Source organism: Xenopus laevis, chromosome 3S, assembly GCF_017654675.1.
Source record: "Xenopus laevis strain J_2021 chromosome 3S, Xenopus_laevis_v10.1, whole genome shotgun sequence".
NCBI lineage: Eukaryota > Metazoa > Chordata > Amphibia > Anura > Pipidae > Xenopus > Xenopus laevis.
This window is the reverse complement of record NC_054376.1, coordinates 35,880,932-35,900,477: the sequence shown is the minus strand read 5'-3', so window position 1 is coordinate 35,900,477 and position 19,546 is coordinate 35,880,932. Positions and strand designations below refer to the sequence as shown.

Genomic DNA, 19,546 nt, shown 5'->3' with positions numbered 1-19,546 from the left:
TTGGGACACTGTGTTTGGTATGTATTCAATTATATGTTTTTGTAATTATACACTGTTGTAATTCTATGATTTATTAACCCACTTATTCGCATACTCTAAGGGGCAGATTTATCAAGGGTCAAATGGAACTTTTTTTATGGTCAAAACTGTCAAATTCGACTAGAGAATTATCCAAACTCAATTTGAGTTTTTTTAAAAAAATTGAAATTCGATTTTCGAGCTTTATCATACTCTGGCTTTTTATAATTCAAATTCGAATTCCTAAAACCTGCAGAATTCCTGAGGTCCAGTGACCAATTTTGGAGATGTTTACTCGAGACATTACTCAAATCAAGTTTGTGTTTTACTACACAACTCAGAGGTAAGGTTATATAAGGGATAGATTGCATTGGCTGTGTCACTGTCAGTATCACAAGATGAATTACTTGATGGCAGTGATTTTAATTATGTGACTAGAATGTATATTAAACATATACTCTCTTCTTTGCAGCACTGGCTGGAATTTACAAAAGGAATCGTTAAGCAAATGAGAGGTACTTCTGTAACTATTTTACCTTTAGTGTATGTGTCTGTGGATAGATATCTGATCTTTCTGTGATTATCTACTGTCCACTTCTAGCTCGGCCCCCATATGTACTGTGCTTCAGGGTAAAGTTTTATCCCCCAGATCCAGCAGCTCTAAAAGAAGAAATCACTCGGTAAGTCCTATGGGTTTAAAAACCAATTGTCACTTAATGCCATAAAACATACACCGTACAAAGAACAGCTGCCACTGCCTGTGATACCATTAAATAGTAATGATATGAGCCAGTATTACTCCCGTACAACATTCCTAAAGAAAGAGAAATGTTACAACAACAAAAAATGTTGCGCGTCAAAAGAAATTAGACGAAAACGATTCAAATTCAATTCGAGTTTTCGGGTTGGGACTATTTGATCGAATTATAGACATTTGAATTGTTTCATAAATATACCCTTCGAATTGTGAAAAAAAATCGAATTTATTCTAGTTTAAAAAAATTCAGATTACTCTAAACTTCGACCTTTGATAAATAACCCCCATGGAGCCTTAACTTAGACTCACATGCTTACATCTCAAGATATTAATTCCTGCATGGGGTTGTTCACCTTTGAGTTAATTTTTACTATGATGTAGAGAGTGATATTCTGCGATTGGGTTTCATTTTTTTATTATTTGTGTTTTTTGAGTTATTTAGCTTTTTATTCAGCAGCTCTCTAGTTTGTTGTGTCAGTGATCTGGTTGCTAGGGTCCAAATTATTCTAGCAACTATACACTGATTTAAATAAGAGACTGGAATATGCATAGGAAAGGCCTGAATAGAAAGACGAGTACGGTAATAAAGTAGCAATTACAATACATATGGAGCCTTACAACACATTTGTTTTTTTAGATGGGGTCAGTGATCCCCATTTGAAAGCTGGAAGAGTCAGAAGAAGAAGGCAAATAATTCAACAACTATTTTAAACAAGTAATGAATATCAATTGAAAAGTTGCTTAGAATTAGACAGTTCTATAACGAACGAAAAGTTAACTTAAAGGTGAACTTCCCCTTTAAAGCCACTACAAACAAAAATTCAGTACAGCCACTTCTTGGGCTTAATTTATGATCAGGATTTTTTTTTCATTCAAAACTCCCCTAAGCAAACCGTTGCCCAGCGTTACTCACATCTTTGTTTGGCCTGACAGTGCTGAGTAGGGACAGAACCACAATCAAAAAGCAGATTCTTTCTGAGGCTACACTTTATTGTTGTATTTTTAATAACTTAATATCTTATCGTCGAATCATTGGGCTCATGTATGAAAGGCTGGTCACGGTGCAAAGTGTAAATAAGCAGGAGCAGGTGTTTTCTGCCGACAAAACACACTGCTTCCCCCATGTTTGCAGTCATAAAGATTTGTGACTCTATGTTTAATTGGCGGGGTGCATCATATCACTAGTTCTTCAAGACAGGAGTTAAGTACAGGGCTTCATTGCAAGAGGTCACTTTATATTCCACTAAGGATAAGTGCAAGTGCTTTCTGTATAGTGTTCTAAGATGCCAATGTTGCATATAATAAAAAATGATGAAAAGTGGCTTTTCTGTGTATTGTCAAGGTACATGGTTTTTCTGCAAGTGAAGAGGGATCTGTACCATGGGCGATTATTGTGTAAAACCTCTGATGCTGCCTTGCTTGCCGCCTATATACTACAGGGTACGTATACATTGTTCACTCCATTTTTCCAGTACACCTTACAGCTCTTAACTTTCTATTGGTCCCCAAACTATTTTGTGTTTCCTGATTTTCACTGTCTCTTTCCTACCCCTCATGGTCCTGCTCTTCCCCTCATGGCCCTTTTGTTTCCCTCACCACCCATCTCCATTTATTCACGGTGCCCTGCCTGCCCCTCACCACCACCTACCCATACTGTTCCTGTATTGCCCCTCAACATCCGTCTTTCCCACAGCTGAGATTGGGGATTATGACCCTGGGAAACACCCAGAAGGGTACAGCTCCAAGTTCCAATTCCTCCCTAAACACTCAGAGAAGCTGGAGCGCCGGATCGCGGAGATTCACCGGAATGAACTGAGGTGGATAGAGGGTAGGGACTCGGGGTAGTGTGAGAAGGGTTACTGTATTAGGGAAGTACTGAGCTTCAGTAGGTTCACCTAATTAGAGGGAGTCTAAGAGTGGTGGGTAACTCAAGATGGGTGGCCTCTTAAATCTTGCAGTAGAACTGATATTCTGTGAATATGTATATACACACAAAAACACACAACAAATTCAATAACATATACACAATTCCTCCCTTCCTCCTTTTTTATATACAATGCTTAGTATGCCTCTCCTACAATATAGGTTCATTTTGATTTATTATTTGTTTCTGAGAAGGTGGTGGTGGTTGTTTACTTGGGTGTTTAAGGAAAGGCCCGTTATGCAGGGGCAGTGGACCTTCCTCTAGAGCAGTGGTTCCTAAACTGTGGGAGCTTAGCCTAAGAACCATGTGGGTTGAGATCATATTTACAATTCTGAATATGACTGTATAGTAAGACAATGGTCAGTTTTGTAACCGTACTACGAACCAAGCCTGAAGCCAAAAATCAGAAATTCTCTCCTGAAGATACTTAATGCACCTGCCCACCCTTTGTTGAATGGCTTTATTCTAGCTTTGATCCTCCAACATGTAGACCTTGGAGGATCTCTGAAGCAAGTGCTTGGGAGCACTGTACTTATCATAGGCATTATGTACAGTATAGGGCTCTCTTTCACCTGGGTGAACTGCCCTCTACACCTTACTCTGCTCAGGGTGCAGCTTGCCAATGATAAAGGCACAGGTGATCCATTCAATGGTTATAATTGTGCAACCATTAGCCTTTGTGTTTGTCCCATTGCAAAAATAACTCTTATATTACCAAAAGTATCCTGACACCTGTCTGTACAACATTTATTTCCAAACCAAGGGTGTGAAATTGTCCCTCCCTTTGCTGCTACAACAGCCTCTGCTCTTTTGGAAAAGCTTTCCATTACATGTTGGAACACTGTTAGTGGATATTGATGAGCAAATCTCCCCTGTTTAATGGAATATCACCTCAAATCAACGCCTGGAAAAAATTTTCACTTATCATTATTGGAGGCATTAGCTTCTGTTCATGAACATTAGTGAGGTTGGTTAAGGTTTGCCCAAACAATGAAAAATAGCTCTAGACCGTTATTCCCCTCTCCACCAAACTTTTACAGCATTGTGCAATTAATGTTCTTCTACCCTCCACCAAACCCAAAAATTAGGCGTGTATCTTCAAAATTTTAAGTACATGTGATTTTAGAAAGTGTGTCTGGATATGTTTGACCATATAGTGCACTTAGGCAAGTAACACAAAGCTGTTTTTGGGCAGAGACAGCTTTAGGGTAGGGTTGAAAGGCTATTTTCCCTGGTCCTTTAGCATCACAATTCTACTAAGCATTTCAGAATTCTACTTAGGGAAGTTTTTCAACAGCAGCTGGAGGTTGTCAAGTAAGACACTGATGGATTGCATACATTTTCCCGAAGACTGGGGCCCAAGGCTTAGTGTAATACTCACCATAACAACAAGCAATAAACCCCACAAAGCCTATCCTCAGAATTATTTTGAAAACATTCATAAAACATCCTTTAATATTTTAAACCCAAGCACACAAACACCACATATCAGATAAATACGGTCCAAAACGCCAAGCAAATCTACCTTACACATCACTTCGAACCTTTAACCAAAGGAGACTAGTGTACTAAATTGAGCAATAAGAAATGTACATAAAGATATGTGATTTCAGTTCATTTGATTATTCTGTGTTTGCTTTTAATGTAAATCTTCCTATGCTAGTCTGTATCACACACACGCAGGGGCTCATTTATTAAGTGTTAAGGGTGCAGGTTAAGTAATAGTCGCTACTGGTTTACTGAATGCTTAATGATCCAGTGTGGTAGAGAGTAAAAAGAAAAAAAGTTCTTGGGCAAAACACCAGGGCTTCTCTATCGGTGCAGCACTATTGCTAAAGCGTGCCATTTGGCAATTGCTCTTGTATTTGAAAATGAGTCCTATGGTTGCACTGCAACTTCTTAATAAATGACCCCCTTTGTTTTCTCACTAGTTACAAGCCATTAATACTTAGGGTTGCCACCTGTCCGGGTTTGACCCGAATAGCCCGGTTTTCAGAAGTGCTGCTCGGGTCAAGACAATCTGCCGGTTTTCCAAATAAGGAAAACTAGGCAGGATCTCCCTTGATTGGCATGGCGACCAACCAATGGTTGATCGCTGCATCATAGCCCAGCCCCTGTGACATCGCTCGCTCCCCGTCCACAACTTCAACGTCCCTGCCTGGGTCGAGGGCCACGGAAAGGTGGCAACCCTATTAATGCTGTCTTTTCCCAGAATGCTTTTTTGTCTGTTCTGACCACCTCTTAGTATAGATTACGTGTCTTTTTGTGTGTTACCATTTCAGTGTTTGTGTAACTCAACTTGTCTCCCTTTTTCCGTGTGCTGGCCATGCTCTCTTTGACTGTACTCACTGCACATTTCTTTTATTAGTGGGCTGACCCCTGCAGCATCTGAGCTGTGTTTTCTGAGGAAAGCTCAGACACTGGAGACATACGGAGTTGATCCCCATCCATGTAAGGTATCTCATTCAAGGAACAGCTTGAGAACCATGTCTTGTTTACTTTTCCCCCTTCATCTAAGTTGAAGGTTTTATGACGTAGGCCTCCTCTCTCTCTTTACTTGTCCTGCATTGCTCTCTGTTTATCATGCTGCATGGGGGTTTCTTCCAATGCCAACCTCCCCTTGCATCTTTTTCATACTTGTGTTGCCTAGTCTCCATAATTATTTTGTGATCCCCATTCTACCTTTCAGGATGTCTCGGGGAATTCAGCATTTCTTGCATTTACTCCATTTGGATTTATAGTGTTGCAGGGAAATAAAAGAGTCCATTTTATAAAATGGTGAGTACTTTTAATTTCTGGTTTCTGGTCACGTATTACCTTCTTTTGCCTTATCTTTCCCCATCAGCTGTTTTCTGTTATTTAATTAAAGGAAATCTATACCCCAGTATGAATATTGGCCTATTAAAGAATATTACCAAACTAGAAAATATATATATTGAGGGAAAAGATGCAAAAGAGCACTATTTACTTTTGCATGCTGATGGCCCTCTACTGAGCTACATATGTTTTCAACTTATTACATCCCCATTGCTCCTCTCCCAACCTGCCTTGTTTTTTATTAAATAAACTAATTCTGCCCCAGACTAACAGGCAGAGGTTATGGAGGCCAATGGGTCATCCGAGGTCATCTTGCCCACCATCATGGCAGCAGGAGCAATGTGTCCACCTACTTAGTCCACCTTCTGCCCACAAATGAAGAGTAGAAGGAATGGAACATTGCAGCACCGGATTCCTTTTAAAAATCTTGTATCTCATTTTTTTGTAGTTAAAAGAAAGCATAGTAAGCCTAATGCATTTCAGGCACTTCCGCCCTTAATCATAGGTCTGTTCAGACCACCTACATACTCCCTCCCAGCTCACAGATAGGAGAGTGACTGGGGAGTGGGGAATAGTTTCCAAATATAGAGGAAGCGGACCCAGTGGTACCGGCTTCCTCTATAGTTACACCACTGATCAATTCCTTCCAACTAGAGCAATTAAGTGCAGAAAGTCACAGGTCCATCCTGTTTGGAGTCTGACCGACATCTTCTCTTTAGGGGGTCGTTGTACATCAATATAGCTAAAGCTGGCATTCATAATTGCAAGCAATCACGCTAAAATCAGGAGGAAAATGAATGAAATGTCATTCAGGTGCAGGTACATAGAAGCACAGATATGTACTGCATATGAACAATCTACTGCATGATTTGCTGCATGGGGTATTCTCTTTATATTCACACGTTCTTCCTTGCCTCTCTTTTTCTTATCAGTGTTTCTCACTTGAAAGCCACTTTGATTTTCTTTTTCCATTACAGGAGTGATGCCGCAAAAATGAAATTCGAAGGGAAAACTTTTCATGTTTATGTCAGAGAGAAGGAGGTAAAATAATGTGTATACTTTATGTACAAGTGATCAATTATATGTGAACAGTGAGGTACAGAAATGATGATTGGCAGAGAAAAAGCCGACAGAACTTAATATAATAAGATAATAAAAAGCAGAAACAAATAGACAGGAGCAGATGCCCAGACTGAGGGTGCACAATGGCAAACACTGAGCTATTGGGGGGAGAAGAAACTCAGGGCCATTGTGGGAAATAAGCAATATAAGAGCAGGAGAGCCTGGTGCACACCTGGATAACCAGTAGGGAATGAAGCTCTAGGGCAGGGGTCCCCAACCGCCGGGCCGCGGACACTCCCGCACTGGGCCGCCGAGCCCAGTGCTCAAATAGGAGGCGCGCTGAATTGGACGCCGGCACGTCCAAATTTGCTGCCGACCCCACCCCCGGTCCTTGCAAAAAAAATAATTTTTGCCACCGGTCCCCGGTCCAAAAAAGATTGGGGACCCCTGCTCTAGGGAGCACAGTTAAGCTGACATCGCCAAACAAGCTCATCTTTCACCGATATGCCCACGAACGGCAGGGCTATATCGGGGTAATCCGAACATTTGGCCCTAGGGCCGAACGATTACAGGATTACAACGAGGAGCAATGGGCTGGAAAAATTAAACCTTCTCGATGATATAGTGGCCAGATATCTATCGGGAAAACCCGTCGGAAGCCCCCATACAGGGGCAGATAAATTTCCGAACTGGTCTAAAGGAACGATATCGGCAGCTTTATCTGCCCGTGTATGGCCACCTTAAGTGTCTGAGGTACAAAATAGACTATATAGCAGTGTAACTAATGAGGTATATAGGAGTACAGGGTGCATATCTTTCATGTACTTTTGTTTACGACGACAGGAAAAGCGCTTGTTGCTCACATATGTGGCTCCAAATCCAGAGGCATGCAAACACCTGTGGAAATGTGGGGTGGAAAATCAGTCATTCTACAAGTCAGTGTTCCTATATTTCAAATGCTTATACACCTCTACACATAACTGAAGACATTGTTTTATGCCCCTGTTATTCACATTTAGATGTCTTATCAAATATACTTACCCTTGCAACTGTCCCTGAGCTTTTCTTTGTATTTACCTGGGCTATCCATCCATGGGTTGTGTATTATCATTTCATTGGCTGTCCTCCCTCTTTCCTTGAATTATCATGACCTCAAGAATGCTGACCTCCATTTTATCTTGGGTTGTTTTCTTGATTCCTCTTCCATCTTTCCATGGTTTGTCCTCCAGTTTTCACTTAGCTGACCTTCACCTTTTTTCTTTTTTGGCCTGCCCTCCTATTTCCTATCATATCCCCTTCACTGTTCCTACTTGACTAACCCAATATATTTTATGTGCCTCGGCATTTTCCACCATAGTATTATCACCCTCCCAGTTTTCTATCAGCTACGCTCTTTTCTGTATGCTGTTCTCCAATTTATCAATTTTTTTAGACTAGAAAACTCCAACCAAGTTCGCACAGTTTCCAGCAGTAACTTATTCTTTAAAGGCAGCCGATTTCGATATAGGTAAGTATAGATCAAGGAATAGAACTAACTAGCTTCTTACACTAGTTCATTCTGTGCCTAATGCACTCATCCAGCATTGCAGACATTATTCTTTCTGTTATGTTCTCTTCATTACATTCTTCAGAACACATCACTTTGTAACTTATCATGTTTTCTCATCACCCCATTGTCATCCGCACCTGCTAACCTAGCTCAACCTTTGCTTTCCTTCAGTTTCTTTCTATACTGAACCTTATGATGAAACTGTAACGTATTTGTGACCCACAAATAGACTAAAGTGGCCTCCTAAACCAATCGGTAGGTTAATAATACAGACAGTGTTGGCTACGACAGCCAGACACTAAGCCCCTGCAGCAAGGGTAGAGCATGAAGTTAGAGGCTTACCTGTCACAACTAAGTTGCACCTCAGGCTTTCTGCAGAAATGTGCAGCTTACTTAGCCCATGCTGCCACAATATTGCCCTTACTACAGACCCCATTCCTCTGTCTCAGAAGGCTTTAAGAATTCTAATTATAAGTGGGACCTTCCATTCAGCTAAACTCCCTTCCTTTATTAGCAATCTCACATACCACCTGTAATGTCTACCCTTTCTCCTGATCATGTCCTTTGGTCCCAGCTTGTCTTCATTTGCTACTCTGCTACTCTTGTTAAACCTCTTTTCCCTCTAACTCCTCTATCCTCCTAGGCTGCTAATATCTCAGAAACCACTTAGAATTGAATGTAAATATGCCATTTTCACACTGCATCTTCGGTTATGATTTTCTTCTTCTCTTTCCAGTGGTAAAGTTGCTAAGGAAGTTATGGAATCAAGTGCCAAGATCAAGAGAGATCCACCTGAAATCCACAGGTAGAGTCGCTAAGGAAGTTAGCAACTCTATCAAACACAGTCATGATTGTATATAAATATATCTAGAAGCTTCTATTTAGCAACAAGCTCCTCTTACAAAACCAGTGGCCAACGATCACCTCAAACGCTTTGCCTGTTTATATTCCAAAGGCTATGCAGGCTTTTTTAAATGCATAAACTGATAATTCTCTATAGAGAGAAATCCCAATATGAAATCAGGCGCAGCCACAAATGCTACATATATTAAAGAAAAAGTAAACCTTTATAAAAAGTGAATTTAATTGACGAGAGTACTGTTCTAAGATATTAAGGAATACATGTGCTGTTAATATCAATGAATTTTGTTACAACAGCGACAACTGCTGGTCAGTTTCCAACCATTCTGACCATCAAGTAGTCGGCAATGTTGTCAGGAGAAAGAAAGAGGGATGGTCGGATATTTTTCTGGTTAGGGGAAACATTAGAAACCTTATTTTTTCACATTTAGGACCATGTATTTTATAAAATACTAATTTTTGCCCATCACAGATACCATACCTACAAATTTTAAGTAGCTGAGCACAATTCAGAAAGAATATATTCTGAGGCAATTCGGAATCAGTTTTGGTTTTCTAATTTTTTTTCCTTCGTTATACTAAAAGTTAATTTTGAAATGGTCCTCCAACCCCAAAGCTGTATTTTGCACAGTGAAAGACAGCACAGTTCTAAGCAATTTACATTAATTAAAAATGTTCAGTGGTGTGAATGTTATTTGTAAATAAAGAAAGAAACACTGATTGGTATCCCTGTGTGTATATATATGTATTTGATCCTTATTTAACCTAAACTATAGGTAGAGGTCTGACTAGGTCAGATGAGGAACTTTACTTAAGTTATTAGACAGCACCTTCTTATTAATTATTATTATCATTAATTATCTCGGTCCTGCAATTTAAGGTTTGAGTTTACTTGGTATAGATACAGTATTAACTATTTGGTGGGGTTTCTTTTTCTTAAAAATATTGTAAATGTCATTGCTCCCGAAAGCAATGCTTGCTCATCCCTTTCTGTGTGGGTTTGACTTTTAAAACAATATAGCAGGAGCCAGTTCTCCTCCAGATCAGCTGGCTTGCAACATTGTTTCAGGGGTCAGAGCCAAGAGGGCCGTATAATATAAACAGACATATTGCTTTTAATAGCAATTACATTTAAAAATAACTTTAAAATCACAATACAGGTATAGGACCTGTTATCCAGAATGCTTGGGACCTGGGGTTTTCTGGATTACAGATCTTTCAGAAATTTGGATCTTCATACTTATGTCTACTAGAAAATAATGTAAACATGATATAAACCCAATAGGCTGGTTGTGCCTCCAATAAGGATTAATAAAAATTTTTTAAATTTTTGATTATTTGGATAACATGGAGTCTATGGGAGATGGCCATTCCGTAATTCGGGGCTTTCTGGATAACGGGTTTCCGGATAACGGATCCCATATGTAATATGTTAATGAATGTATGCTGGGAAGTTTCTTAGAAATATATATTTTCTTTCGCTATGCAACTGTTTTTGGGTGCCTCGGAATTGTTCGGTATAAAAATAAAAACTGGGTAAATAGATAGGCTGTGCAAAATAAAAAATGTTTCTAATATAGTTAGTTAGGCAAAAATGTAATGTATAAAGGCTGGAGTGACTGGATGTGTAACATAACAGCCAGAACACTACTTCCTGCTTTTCAGCTCTCTAACTTTGAGTTAGTCAGTGACTTTAAGGGGGGCCACATGGGACATAATTGTTCAGTGAGTTTGCAATTAATCCTCAGCATTCAGCTCAGATTCAAAAACCACAGTTATGACCCATGTGGCCCCCCCCTCAAGCCACTGATGGACAGACATAATATCAAAGACTATTGTATTACTAAACTCTATAGTTAGTATAGATATGGGTATATATAATTTATGTGAAAGTATGGAGGGGTGTGTGTATGGATGCTGGGTTTTCATTTGGAGGGGTTGAACTTGATGTAACTGCCTGGTAACCAATCAGTGGAAGCCAAGAGAGCTGAAAAGCAGGAAGTAGTGTTCTGACTATTATGTTAGACATCCAGTCACTCCAGCATTTATACATTACATTTTTGTCTAACTATATTAGAAATATGTTTTATTTTGCACAGCCTATCTATTTACCCCGTTTTTATTTTTACACTGAACTGTTCCTTTAAGGAAAACAGCCCCTTTAATTCAGGATTTTTTTCATACAGCTAACTGAAATTATATACAGAATTAGAATACAAAATTCGAATACAAAGGCTGCTGTCTGCGGGGGTTCGCTGAACACTACTGTATTGCTAATTTTTTTTTTTTTTTTAATGACACAGGGCAGGGATGGTGGCAAGCCGCAGTTGTCCTTCAATCAGTCACGGGCTACGGTTGAGCAGTGTGCCGCGCACACGAAGGAGAGCAGTACATATATCCATTATGGAAGGTGCGTGGAGTGGTGAAAAGAATTGGAGTTCAGGCTCAGTGGCACATTCTTCTATCAGTGCATAGTTGTTTTTCATATATATATTTGTTTTATACGTTTCCAGAGTCACCCTAATGTGTTAAAACTGGTATTACTCCACCAGAGCTATGCGAAGTAATGCTCCATGTCCCTGCCAGCCTTTCCCCTGCCCACTTACACCAGCAACCACCCACCCCCTTCTGTCACCCCTTTCCAGGGCAAACCCTAGGCACATGGCTACCCTGCCTTTTACATGGAGACTTTTAAATACATAATAATATAAAAAAAAACTACAAGAATTGCATAGAACATATGAATAGCATTATCCCTTTTTGTTCCGACGTGGTAGATCCTACTGTTCCTGGTTTCTCTTTCTGCTGCCTGTTTGCTGACAACCATGCAGCAAGATGAAAGAAGCTGCATGTATCACTTGACTGCAACTTGCAGTTGTGCAGTTTTGTTTTGGTACCACAAAGGGCACAAACATGACTCCAGTGGACTACAGAGATTCTGATATTATGTATTTTTTTGTATGTATACATTAATGAACCTGCTGTGGCTATATAGGGTTATGCATTTACTGGTATAGAATCTGTTATCCGGAAACCCGTTATCCAGAAAGGTCTGAATTATGGAATGGCTGTCTCCCATAGACAGTGATCCCCAACCAGTAGCTCGTGAGCAACATGTTGCTCTCCAACCCCTTGGATGTTGCTCTCAGTGTCATCAAAGCAGGTGCTTATTTTTGAATTCCAGGCTTGAAAGCAAGTTAAAATTGCATAAAAACTAAGTATAGTACCAAGTAGAGCCTCCTGTAGGCTGTCAGTCCACATAGGGGCAACCAAATAGCCAATCACAGCCCTTATTTGGCACCCCAAGGGACTTTTTAATGCTAGTGTTGCTCCCCAACTCTTTTTACATTTGAATGTGGCTCACGGGTTAAAAAGGTTGGGGAACCTCTGATATAATCCAAATTTTTAAAAACGTTTTCCTTTTTCTCTGAGCCGAATCCTGTCTAGCAGTATAAAACTGTCTAAAACTGATAATATCTCAGAAACATTCGCAGGAACGTTGAAATTCCTTGGTTGCTTATCAACCCTTCTAAGCTATTTTCAAATCATCCAAACTAGTGGGATAGCTACTGTTCAGTAGTGCTGCCACCTTCTGGAAGTTAGTGTGTGCCCTTCATTTGCATAATGACATCACCAGCATGGGACAAAATAGGGAAATCTTGTGATACATTTAGTGGAGGAGTTTAATAAAGCTAGACATTCTGGGTAAAATACTCAAGGCAGTGCTACAAACTGAACATGCTCCTGAAATTTGCATGTTATAGTCTCAGTATGGACTCCCTCAGTGAAAGAACCCATTTGACAAAGTAAGGGATTTTTTTAAAACCTGCAGTTTTTTTTTCAAAAAACTATATATGTAGTTTGATTAAACGTGTTTAGGTTGTACTTGTCAGATTGTTAATAGGTGTTTGATTTTGGCTGTGATAGGTGCCCTTTAAGGTATGAAGATCCATATTAAGGAAAGATCTGTTATCTGGAAAACCCCAGGCCCCGAGCATTCTGGATAAAAGGTCCCATACCTGTATTGTGATTTTAAAGTTATTTTTAAATGTAATTGCTATTAAAAGTAATATGATCCAAATTATGGAAAGATCTGTTTACCCAATAAACCCCAGGTCCCCAGCATTCTGCATAACAGGTCCCATAGCTGTACTGTAATAAAAGTTAGGGTTGACTGTTAAAGGTAAATCTGTAAGTGGAAAGCAGCCAGTCCATATAAATGTATGATAACGGACAGCTGTTGCATACTGTATGATTCACAGGTAAAAAAACAAGCATCTAAATTGGTGTGAGAGTTGCAAGTTGTGTGTGTGAGTGGGTGTAAGGGGTAGAGGCAATTTCAGTGCATGGGGGAGTTAGTGTATGGGAGTGGGAGTGGTTGGCAACAGCTGGACCCTGGGTTTCCTGAGCTCAGTCATAAATATATTCATGCCCAAAATAGCTGCTGAGAGTCAGAAGCTTCACCTTGTATGTCAGAGAGGAGTGGAAGAGGAGGGGGGACTCAGAGAGGGTGCAGAGAGACATGGATGAGCAAATAGACAGAGCAGGTGAAGGAAGGCTGAGGCGGCAGAAAGAATTGTGGATGTGAAAAAGAAAAGAGCCATTGGGAGATCAGATTTTTTGAGAGAGGAGTAAAGTAAAGGCAAAAAAGAGAGAGCGACAAGAACGTGAGAGCAGGACAGAGAGACTGAAAACAAAACTGCATTACATAAGGAGATTATAGACAAAACTGTGAGGAGCTCATCATGGTAAAGTGTCTTATCCGCATCAGGACCAAGGTGAATGTTCACCTGCGCATGATCAATCACTGTTACCGAGATGTAAAGGTCCGCGTGTTGAATTTGGGGCCCCGGCTTCTAGGAAGGGCTCTCGGAGCACTCCCCCTTTTCCCAGCTCTTACTGGGGGTGTCCCGGCAGCAGCAACAGCAGGCACATCAGCAGCAGCAACAGCAGGGAGCAGCAGGGAGACTGCAATATCAAGTGAACCCCTAAATGTGCAGCCCAAACCAGCCCGGTATCTAAAGGGTGTGTAGATGTTTCTATGTTCTATATATGTATATTATTAATGTTTGTCCATATGAGTATATGTCAGTAATATATAATATCATATTTCTGATATGAATGCGTGTCGCACACCTAGCATGGAAAAGTTAACTGACCCCAAACACAAGCCACTGAGATGGTATTTTTGGATTTGGTCTTAGGGCATTAGGGCTGCTTCCCATGGTCAGCAGTCCTTTGCCTAATGATAGCCTCCCATACTATTCCCACATAACTTCTTAGTTACTATGGAACATTCTCCTCCAAATGCCAGGCATAATACCCTGGTGTGTGGGATCTCGGCTATACTTACTGATGCAGTTAAAACCCCCTTTAACTGTGCATAGACTGCCCTCTGGGATAACAGGACGAGTACAGTTGTATTGGAGGAAAAGGGGAAGGTAAGTGAAGCGGTATGCACAACCATGCTAATGGTAACCTGTGCTTTATCAAGTGGTTAAAGGAACAGTAACACGAAAAAAATGAGTGCTTTAAAATAAAGGAAATATAGTATACTGTTGTGCTGAGCTGGTAAAACTGGTGTGTTTGCTTCAGAAACTCTACTATAGTTTATATAAACAAGCTGCTGTGTAGCCATGGGGACAGCCATTCAAAGCTGAAAAAGGAAACAAGGCACAGGATACATAGCAGATAACAGATAAGCTGTATCATACAATAGGATTCTTCAGAACTTATCTGTTATCTATTGTGTATCCTGTGCTTGAATGGCTGCCCCCATGGCTAATAGTGCAGTGCACTCCGTAATGAACACTTAAGGTCAGATTTATCAAAGGTCGAAGTTAAAAAAACTTCGAACTCAATCGAATGGAGGTCAAAGTTTTCTTGGGGTCGAAGTGGGCCGAATTCGAAATACTTCGAATTGTACGATCGTACTTCGATCTACGTTTTTTTAACTTCGACCTTTGATCTCCCAAACTCCCCCAATTGCCTCCATACAGGTTCTAGGAGGTCCCCCATAGGCTAAAACAGCACTTCGTCAGCTTTTAGGTGGCGAATGGTCGAAGTTTTAAAGTGACAGTACTTCAAAAAAATTCGACCTTCGAATTTTGAAGTTTTCGATTCGAAGTTGGACTATTCGATGGTTGAAGTACCCAAAGATTACATTGAAATTCAAAGTTTTTAACTTCGAACCTTCACTTCGACCTTTGATAAATCTGCCCCTTAAAGTGTTTCAACAGCCACTGAGTTTTTCTACTGAACTATTGCTAGGAGGTAGTTGAACCTCCACCTGTGTGCACCAGGCATCTTTGTACTGCCTATCGGGCAGGAAATGCAAGGTTCTACACCTCATTTGTATACACAGCAGCTTGATTATATAAACTATAGTAGTGTTTAAAGAAGCAAACACACGAGATTTACCAGTGGAAAACAACACTATATTTTTGTTCCTTTTTTTACTTTCATGTGTTCATACTGTTCCTTTAAGGTTGGCTGCTAGAACGTGCAGTCTATTTCTGGTTTCCTTTCGTTACACCTTGTTGTTGCTGACTCTAGCTTTTCTCTTGCTACAGGTCTGGAGTCTCTCCGTGACAGTACTCATTCTACTCCTATTTGCTCCTCTGATCACTTGGATGCTTTGTCACCTCATGCTTCACAAGAGACAGTGATCAGCGATGAAGCTTACACCCCAAGCTGCAGCATCCTCCCCACTCCTGTGAGTGAGCCTAGCCTGGAGCTGACAGTTGGGCAGCAGGTGAATGGTACATCATGCAGCCCACAGAATGAAGATAGCGATGTGGCTTCAACCCCCGTCTCTGATGCAGAAGTTCCTGCTCGAGCACTACCTGGCCCTGAGGTAGCCAGCCCCATTGAAAGTGAGCCAGAGCAGGCCAATAAGTTCCTGCAAAGTGTTTTTCGACTGCTGGCAGTTACATTATTTCTACTGTTGGCGCTGCTATTGCTGCTTGTTATATTGGCAGAATCTGAGCTGGAGCTGGCGTTCTTACGGGACATTCGTCTTACGCCGGAATTTCAGCAGTTTCATTATCAGTACTTCTGTCCCTTACGCCGATGGATATCTTGCAAACTGCACCCTTTCATGCGACTTGTTGGCTCCTGAGGCTGTAAGAAAAATGCGACGAGCCCTCTGTGATCTAGAGGTGTGCTGTCTTCCAGTCTCTTCCCTTTCTCACCCTCTCTTGGTTGGATGCAAGAATAATAATGCTGTGCTGGGCTCATATGTGTAGTGGCTACTTAGGAATTCAAACTGCGACGAGGGCTAAATTATGCCCCAAATACAGTGGTTTCCAAACCCCTCCCAACAGTGCATGATATTGGGATATTCATACGGTATTACCAGCATTGCTCATTCACCTTGGAGACTATGCTAAGGAAAATCACTGCAGGTGGCACCTCATTTATTTGAAACCAACTGAACACCCATAAAATGCAGGTGTTTGAGATGCACATGGTGGTGTATTGAGTGTAGCACACTGCATCCATCTGACTGGATTAGCAATCCGCTGGCCAGCAAGAGACTTTATAAACAGTCCAATGATGGGATGCATCCCTAGCTAAGGAGGAGTTTGGAAACCACACTCCTGAAACAGTATAATATGTGCATGAGGGATCCCATCTGGGTTCATTTGAAGCTGTGCAGTTTCATACATATTCACTTGTTTTGTGCCGGTTCAGCTCCAGGGAATATCTGTTTAGGCTTTGGTTATTACAGTGCAGGTTCCGATCAGAAAGGCAATTGGTACAGAATGCATTCAGTCAGAAATACTGAGGCTCGCTGGAACGCCTGGAATGGGTGGGATGTAAATAACTAGGACCACAAATTCCCACATAACATTATTATAGGGTTCAGCAACACCAAGGATGACATTTTGAGGCAGCAGAAGCCAATAAACAGTTTCCCCAATTCTCCTGGGGGATTAGTCCAGTAAAAGGGGGACTAAAACTTTTAGTATGTGATAGAATGCCAAATTGTAAGCAACTTCTCAATTGGCCTTTTTTTCCCTTTTCTATAGTTTTTGAATTATTTACCTTCTCCTGACTTTTTCCAGCTTCCAGATGGGGGTCACTGACCCCATCTAATAACAAATGCTCTGTAAGGCCACACATTTATTGCTATTACTCATCTTTCTATTCAGGGTCTCTCCTATCCATATTCCAATCTCCTGTTCAATGCATGGTTGCTACGGTAGTTTGGACCATAGCAACCAGATTGCTGATACTGAAAACTGGAGAGCTGCTGAATGAAAAGCTAAATAACTCAAAAACCACAAATAATAAAAAATGAAAACCAGTTGGAAATTGTCTCAGAATATCCCTCTCTACATCATGTTAACTCAAAAGTGAACAACCCCTTTAAACAGAATGTCAACCCAAAACAATTATTTTTAACTAATAAAAGAAAACCTAATTCTAAGCAACTTTGCAATGTACATTCATTAAAAATGTGCTATGTTTTTTAAAGTTATTTGTATACTGTATGCGTTGCTATTGAAAAGTGTTTGTCTTTTCCTTTCTATTCTCTGCCCTGGTGGCTCAGAATGTTAATACAACGTAAGACAAGGCAGCTGATTAAAGGACCAGTAACATAAAAAAAAAAAAAGTTTGTACATAATGAAAAAAAAACCACCAAGACACATTTAACGTTAAATTCAGAAAGTCTTTATTAAGAAATAACTTACAGATACTTTGTTTGCGCTCCTCTTCAGAAAAGGCAACAGGGCGACGATCCATCATGTGATGATTTCTCCTCCCTGCCTTCTATAGGAGATAGCCAGGGAGGAGAACTAGAGTGCCCCACGATGGATCATCGCCCTGTCACCTTTTCTGAAGAGGAGCGCAAGCGGAGTAAGTTATTTCTGAATGAAGACTTTGCGAATTAAAGTTAAATGTGCCTTGGTGTTGTTTTTTCGTTATGTACAAACGAATTCTTTTAAAAAAAAAAGTGACTGGTCCTTTAACAAACCTGTCTTTGCTGCTGGGGAACTAAGACTTTTGCAACATTGTTTAAAAAGTAAAATTTTCAATAGCAATTGTTTTTGCAAATAACTTTTAAAGCACTCCAAATATTCAATACATGTATATTGAAAGTTGCTTAGAATTAGGTTATCTTTTATAAGGCACATTTTTATTTTGGGGTTGACTTGCCCTTAAAGGAACAGTAACACCAAAAATGAAAATGTTTTAAAAAATGTAATGCACTGTTGCCCTGCAATGTTTCAAAAAGAATACTGTGTACTACAGAAATTATCTGCTGTGTATCCTGTGCCTTTCCTCCTTTTCAGTATTGAATGGCTGCCCCCATGGCTACACAACAGCTTGTTTATATATACATTATAGTTGTGTTTCTGAAACAAACACACCAGATTCTCCAGTGAGAGTGTGTGCTTCAGGTTCTTTATTGCTGCAACTGGATCTGTAAGGCACAAATTAGTCACCCCACAATTAAAGGACCAGTAACCAACATTTTTTTTAAAAAAAAATTCATTAGTATACATTGAAAAAAAAACACCAAGACAAATTAAACTTTAAAATCGCAAAGTCTTTATTAAGAAATAACTTACCGAAACTCTGCTTGCGCTCCTCTTCAGAAAAGGCGATATCGATCCATCGTGCGGAGCTCGATTTCTCCTCTCTGCCTGATAGGAGATAGCCAGGGAGGAGAAATCGAGCACCGCACGATGGATCATCGACCTGTCGCCTTTTCTGAAGAGGAGCAGAAGCAGAATTTCTGAAAGTTATTTCTTAAAAAAGGCTTTGCAATTTTAAAGTTTAATTTGTCTTGGTGTTTTTTTTCAATGTATACTAATTAATTTTTAAAAAAAAAACATGTTGATGTTACTGGTCCATTAATCTCCTCTAGCTTGGGCGACTAAATCACTGCTTTCCCACCGCAGTAATACGACTCTCCTGTGGGGGAGGGGGAAATGAGTTGCTTCAGCTTTCTAAAGTCGCCCAACTTTTGTTTAAAATCTTAACAAATAGACCTGAAATTGCTTATAATCCCTCTTTCTAACAAGAGCGAGGAGGAGAATTTCATGGAGCTGACGTGGCAGAAACAGGTGAATATGGAAGGGAGAAAGGGGGGATAGTTGAGAATATGTTTTACAGATCCATAGTTGGATTGTCCCAGCGCATATGTGCCAAACAGAAGCTTGAAGCAGAGAAGTGTTCCTGCTGTGCTCAGTCATTAGGGTTAAGCTTGGAGGAGTCACCCTAAATAGAACACACTGCAGTGTGTGGTGCAAGCATATATCATGGCAGGGGGATTGCAACTTACTGTAACTTCCCTTGTCGTTAGGTGTCAGTTCCAAGCACTGTCACGAGCCTTGTGAGCTTGCAGGCTGCAAGAGTGGAATGGTCACATTACTTCATGTCCATTGCTCTAGTCAGTCTCTGCTTTTCCCTCTGACCTTACCCTAAGTCTGATGTAGCCTTGGCCTTAGTTGGGCTGTAGAATGGCACTGTGTAAGGAGGTGCAAGATTGTATTTAAGCAAGTGAGAAAGAAGCAAGTATTTATGCCTGTGTATCAGGAGTATG

The 19,546-nt window shown here is 40.4% G+C and overlaps 1 protein-coding gene across 1 annotated transcript in view; it reads left to right on the top strand.

The window, feature by feature from the left end:
• The window catches only part of frmd5.S (FERM domain containing 5 S homeolog), a 36,285-nt gene extending 19,262 nt beyond the window's left edge, over positions 1–17,023 (top strand). The window contains exons 3-14 of the mRNA XM_018254548.2: positions 491–533; positions 620–698; positions 2,118–2,215; positions 2,469–2,592; positions 5,068–5,155; positions 5,389–5,477; positions 6,494–6,557; positions 7,422–7,513; positions 8,011–8,085; positions 8,864–8,932; positions 11,292–11,398; positions 15,561–17,023. Coding sequence (XP_018110037.1) covers positions 491–533; positions 620–698; positions 2,118–2,215; positions 2,469–2,592; positions 5,068–5,155; positions 5,389–5,477; positions 6,494–6,557; positions 7,422–7,513; positions 8,011–8,085; positions 8,864–8,932; positions 11,292–11,398; positions 15,561–16,108 — 1,476 coding nt within the window. The 3' untranslated portion in view covers positions 16,109–17,023. The remainder of the gene's footprint in view (positions 1–490; positions 534–619; positions 699–2,117; positions 2,216–2,468; positions 2,593–5,067; positions 5,156–5,388; positions 5,478–6,493; positions 6,558–7,421; positions 7,514–8,010; positions 8,086–8,863; positions 8,933–11,291; positions 11,399–15,560) is intronic.
• The last annotated feature ends 2,523 nt before the right edge of the window (positions 17,024–19,546 follow it).